Below are 6,000 nucleotides of genomic sequence, written 5' to 3'. Positions count from 1 at the left end.
ATGGAAAAGAAGGTTCGACTTGAGAATCTAAATGGTCTAAATGATATTATAGGATTTTATCATTCAGTAGGTTACTAAGAGAGCCAGTTTTGTGTAGAATAGAGTAGAGTAGAGTAGAGCAGAGTAGAGTAGAGTAGAGTAGGGTAAGGTAGGGTAGGGTAGGGTAGGGTAAGGTAGGGTAGGGTAGGGTAGGGTTGGGTAGAGTAGAGGTAAAATAGAAGAAGAGTGGAGTGGAATGGAATGAAGGAGAAGAGAAGAGAAGAGAAGAGAAGAGAAGAGAAGAGAAGAGAAGAGAAGAGAAGAGAAGAGCTAAAAGGGACCTTGGAGGTCTTCTAGTCCAACCCCCTGCTCAGGCAGAAAGCCCTACACCACTTCAGACAAATGGTTGTCCAATCTCTTCTTAAAAACTTCCAGTGTTGGAGCATTCACAATTTCTGGTGGCAAGCTGTTCTCACTGTTAGGAAGTTTCTCCTTAATTCCAAGTTGCTTCTCTCTGTGATTAGTTTCCATCCATTTTTTCTTGTCCTGCCCTCTAGTATTTTGGAGAATAATTTGACTGCTTCTTCTCTGTGGCAGCCCTGCAAATACTGGAATACTGCTATCATGTCCCTCCTAGGCTTTCTTTTCTCTAGAATTTGGCAAACCCAAATTCTGCAACTGTTTTTCATATGCTTTAGTCTCTAGGCCTTTGATCATGTTAGTTGCTCTTTTCTGAACCTTTTCAAAGTCTCAACATCTTTTTTGTAGTGTGGTGACCAAAATTGGTTGCAGTATTCCAATCCTGCCTCAGGCACAAAACCAGCTGTGTGACCTTGAGCCAGTCACTTTCTCTTAGCCCTGGGAAGGAGTCAATGGCAAACTGCTCTTCAAAAACCTTGCAAAAAAAAACCCATTAATAACCCTGCAGTCAACCTTTGAGAATCAAACATGACTGAATGGGTTATTTTAAAAAAATGTTATCAAGACCTTGGGCAGGAGACTACCAGGAGATGACAGCTTTATAAGTTAGATTGGAAACTTAAAAAAATATTTTTAGATGGAGGGTTAGAAAATCCATGAAATAAAGCATGTAATAGTTACAGGGAACCATGATCAAAGATATTCAACTACTGAATACGCTTTCTTCAGGCAACCAGAAATGGAGGATTATAGGCATTAATTTTTTCTGGTGAGTTTCTGGTAGTTGCTGTTTTTTCATTGAAGTTGTTTCGCTTCTCATCCAAAAAGCTTCTTCAGCTCTGCCTGAATGGTGGGGAATGGAAGGATTTATACTCCTTGCAGACAGCTGGTCTTTTGCATCCTTTTAGAGAGTTGTTGGAGTCACTGAAGCAGTGGATGTGAGCTTAAATGGATTCCAGAAGATGGTAGAGGATAAGAAGGCCTGGAGGAACGTTGCCCATGGGGTCACGATGGGTCAGACATGCAACTAACAACAACAACAAAAAGAGAGTTGTTGAGGCCACCTGGAGGTTTATCTGTGTCATCAGAGTCACCTGAGTGGTACCTATGGGTGTGGGGCCTTCTTACAGCTGTTGTCGACTGAAGATAGATGATGTCATATCCCTCCCCTCTGTTGAGAGAGAGCTATTCAGTTTTGACATACCGTATTTGCCGGCGTATAAGACGACATTTTTGCCCTGAAAAACATGCCTCCAAGTGGGGGGTCGTCTTATACGGCGAGTATATAACAAAGGTCGTCTTATACGCCGGCAAATATGTTGTTGTCACTCGGTGCAAGAGCGACAGGGGCGGAGCTCCGCAACTTGCGAAGCCCCTTCAAGCCCAGCCGGAGTCTCTCTTCCTCCTCCTCCCCACCCACCCACCCACCCACTCCGCTCGTGCGAGCGGACAGGCAGGCTCCAGGCTTTGCCCCCATCCCTCACCTCCTTCCATCCCCCTCCACCCCCCCCCCCAGTGGCAGAAACTTCGCCGCACGTGGGGACGAGTGGAGGGGGTGGGAGAGCAGCGACGCAGCTCAAAGCTGAGAAAGCGCCATCCTTGCTTTTGTGCTTCGGGAAGAGTTCGTGTTTTTGTTTTTTGTTTTTCTCCCAGGAATGGGATGCTGCTCGTGCGATTTTCTTTGGGAATTTTTCTCTTCCCGGTTTCAGCCTTTGCTCGAATCCCCCCCATTCACTTATGGAAAGGATGCTTGTGTAACTCTTTTCCTAAGCGTTGCTGGGGTGGAGGGGGGGGGCAGTGTGCAGCGTGAGCGAGAGGCTCTTTTCCTTTCTCCCTGAGCGCAAAACCGTCTGCCTTCTTCTCTCTTGGACGGACCGAGCAAGGCTAATAAGATAATAATAAGATAATAAGATAAGATCCTAAGCGTTGTGGAAACAGATCTGGATCTCATTGGAGAAAGGTAGCAAATGAATGAACTGGACTTTTGGCAAGTCTCGGGGTAGGAACTCGACGCTTTCTGGAAAGTTAGTGAGCAGGAAAATAGACATCCTTTCCGCTTTCTCCCAGCGTGGGTATTTCATTATCCCTCCCTGTAAGAAGTAACAACCACAAAGCCAAGGGAAAAAAACGATGCGCAGGAAAAAGCCACAGTAGGAAGCAAAGATTTCTCCCCCCCCACCCTCTCTCTCTGAAATAATTAATGTCGCAATCAGTGTGGTGCACCCTTGGAGACAAATTGGTTGGGAGGTGGAAAGATATTAAGAAACAACTCGACTGTTTTTCGTCCAGAGTTTTATTTTTATTTATTTATTTTCCCCTGAAAAAAGCAGATCGCAAAGAAAGAGAGAGGAATTGAGTGCCAGCCTGAGAAAGGCGAAGCTGCCTCTCTAAAGCATTTTGGTGGCTTTGTAAGTTTGGGGGAAAGGGACGGGGTGTCAATCAAGAATTATATCCAGAATACCCCAAGTGTTACAACTTACCGTATTGCCGGCGTATGACTTTTTGCCCTGAAAAACATGCCTCCAAGTGGGGGAGTCGTCTTATACGGCGAGTATATAACAAACTCTATATTTTGAGTGGAAATGTTGGGGGCTCGTCTTATACGCCCAGTCGTCTTATACGCCGGCAAATACGGTAGATGGCCTCTTTGACCTCTCTTTCAAAGCAGTGGCCCTCTCTGTCCAAAGTGTGGACTTTGTTGTCTTCAAAAGAATGGCCTTTGTCTTTTAAATGCTGGTGGACTGCTGAATCTAGTCCTGGTGGGTTTGTTCTCCTATGTTGTGCTATGCGTTTATGAAGTGACCCTAATGACACAAATAAACCCCCAGGTGGCCTCAGTGACTCTCTAAAAAGGATGCAAATGACCAGCTGTCTGTAAGGAGTATAAATCCTTCCATTCCCCCACTATCAAGTCAGAGCTGAGGAAGCTTCTTGGATGAGAAGTGAAACGTCTTCAAAGAAAAAAAAACAGAAAGTCCGGTTGCCTCTTGAAAAGGCACCTTTGGGACAACCATGACAGGGAAGACCTGAGAATCTCCATAGACATTTCACTGAACTTGGTAAATCTCATTGTCCTTTGCTAACTTTACAATGTGAAGCCTGTAGATCCGTGAGTTGGTCGCCTTCATGGTTTTTTCCTAGGCAAAATAATACAGAATATTATTTTCTCTTTTCTCCAGAACAGAAACAGGGGAAGAGATGGCTTCCAATTGGACCACCCCAATACAGAACTGGACCTCAGTGACCGAATTTGTACTGGTTGGCCTTTCCAACAATCCTGAGACCCAACAGGTTCTGTTTGCAATCTTCCTGGTGGTGTACCTGCTGATTTTGGCTGGGAACTTACTCATCATAATCACTATCATGCTGGACCAGAACCTCCATACCCCCATGTATTTCTTCTTGAGCAACCTCTCTTTCATTGATATCTGCCACTCCACTGTCACTGTGCCCAAGATGCTGGCTGATTTCCTGTCAACCGAGAAGACCATCTCGTTTGGAGGTTGCATTGCTCAGATGTTCTTCCTTCACCTCTTTGCTTGCACCGAGATCTTTCTCCTCACCGTTATGGCCTACGATCGCTATGTAGCCATCTGCGACCCCATGCACTATCTCAATGTCATGAACCATAAGGTCTGTCTGCTCTTGGCAGGCACCATCTGGGTTGGTGGTACTATCCACTCCCTTGCTTTGATTGGCATGACAATCAGACTCCCCTACTGTGGGCCGAAGGTGGTGGACAACTTCTTCTGTGATGTTCCTCCAGTCATCAAGCTTGCCTGCACTGACACATATGTCATTGAGGTCCTGATTGTGTCCAACTCGGGCCTGATTTCTGTGGTCTGCTTCGTGGTGCTGGTGGTCTCCTACGGTGTCATCTTGGCCTCCCTCCGTACCCGTTTGGCGGCAGGTCAACACAAGGCTCTTTCCACTTGTGCCGCACATTTGACAGTGGTGACTCTCTTCCTGGGACATTGCATCTTCATTTATTCCCGTCCTTCCACAAGTTTTGCAGAGGACAAAGTGGTGTCAGTTTTCTTCACGGCTGTGACTCCGTTGCTCAACCCCATTATCTATACTTTAAGGAATGAGGATATGAAACAAGCCCTGAATAAATTGCTTGGCCGGAAGGTAGAGACAGAGAAGTGAGAACTTGGCCCTCATATGTGACATGCCACTCATCAAAAATATTCAATAAAATGTGACCCAGCAACAGGTTTGCTGCCTGGTTGCTGGGTGGGCATGGCCATGGTGGGCGTGGTCCACCAGAACTTCTGGGAGGGCCATTTTTCATCTGGAGGTTTCTCTTGGGCTCTGGGAGGGTGAAAACAGCCTCCCCTGGGGTCTAGAAGCCTTCTGGAAGCCGGAAATAGGCCTGCTTCCAGAATTCCGGAAGACCCATTTCCCCCCCTCCCAGAGCCTCTGCACAGACTCTGTACTTACCTTTATCCAAAATGGGCCTTGTGGAGACTCCTGGGAGGGGGAGGGGGAGGGCCAAAAGGTTGATTCAACTACAAATGTAAATTTAACATCTGGTTCACCCGAACCAGTCCGAACTAGTAGATTCCCACCCCTGCTTCCCTTCCTTCTTCACCTTTCTATCTCTTTTCTTTCTTCCTTCCTTCTTTCCTTCTTTCTTCCTTCCTTCCCCCTGTTTTCTTTCTTTCCCTTCCCTTCCTTTCTCTCCCTTCCCTTCCTCTCATTCCCATCTCCTTCCTAATAACTTCTTGGATGATGAAATTGGGTGATGTCATTATCACTATGTTGATATTGCTGGGGAGATTTAGCGACTCTTATTTATTTGCTTATTTAGCGTATGGCATTTATACAGGGGTCATGCAATCATTGATATACAAACTTACCTTAAATAAAGCATCACAAATACACACAAACACACACAGATATTTATTGTATACATGTATGTGTATATGAGGTGAGGCTGAATCCAAATAATTGATTAACAGAATAACAGAGTTAGAAGGGACCTTGTAGGTCATCTAGTCCAACCCCCTCCCCAAGCAGGAGACTTACAGCAGGGTTGTCAATTTCATTGAGGGCCACATCAATTTCATTGAGGGGCTGAGGTGGACATGGCTGGGGTAGGCATTACCAGATCAATGTCATTCATGTTGGAGGCACCTGTGTGGCCAAATACTAAGGCAGAACTTCCATCAGATCCTCCCTCACTCTCATTATAATCTCCTTTTCCTTCCTTCCTTTCTTCCTTCCTCCCTCCCTCCCTCCCTCCCTTTCTTTCTTTTCTGAAGCCCTCTGCCAGCGAAAATGGAGGTTGGGAGGACTCCTGCATCCCCCTGGACCCTGTTTTTGGCCACAACGGCCTTCTGCAGAGCTCGGGGGTACATGTGGCCCTCCCTCCGACCTCAATTTTTGCTGGCAGCAGCACTCAAGTCAGTTCTTTGCTGTTTTCAGGGAAGCCCCATGAGCCAGGTCTAAGCACCCTATTGGCCAGATTCAGCCCACGGGCCTTGAGCTTGACACCCCTGCCCTACACCATTTCTGACAGATGGCAGTCCAGTCTCTTCTTGAAAGGTTTCAGTGATGAAACTCCCACAACTTCAGAAGGCAACTTCTGTTCTACGG

At 46.4% G+C, this 6,000-nt stretch overlaps 1 protein-coding gene across 2 annotated transcripts; it reads left to right on the top strand.

Annotated features, from left to right (window-relative positions):
* Nucleotides 1-4,548, top strand: LOC113422782 (olfactory receptor 4E1-like). Of its 2 annotated transcripts, none has more exons than XM_087948445.1 (2): nt 1-12; nt 3,628-4,548. In XM_087948445.1, exons 1-2 carry the CDS (start codon nt 1-3, stop codon nt 4,546-4,548), a joined length of 933 nt encoding a protein of 310 aa, XP_087804571.1. The 2 variants fall into 2 exon arrangements, with proteins under 2 accessions (XP_087804571.1, XP_026539715.1); XM_026683930.1 differs by lacking the exon at nt 1-12 and adding an exon at nt 1,257-1,277.
* Nucleotides 4,549-6,000: the final 1,452 nt, after the last annotated feature.

The sequence above is a fragment of the Notechis scutatus genome, chromosome Z (genome assembly GCF_049901735.1).
Source record: "Notechis scutatus isolate UNSWTSFEM ecotype Mainland chromosome Z, rNotScu1.2, whole genome shotgun sequence".
Lineage (NCBI taxonomy): Eukaryota > Metazoa > Chordata > Lepidosauria > Squamata > Elapidae > Notechis > Notechis scutatus.
This window is presented reverse-complemented; position numbering and strand designations above follow the sequence as displayed.

Coding starts and splice junctions, on each gene's coding strand:
- LOC113422782 (XM_026683930.1), top strand. CDS start 1,257: ATGGAAGGATTTATACTCCTT. Junction 1,278..3,627: donor TGGAAGGATTTATACTCCTT/GCAGACAGCTGG, acceptor ACCCCAATACAG/AACTGGACCTCAGTGACCGA.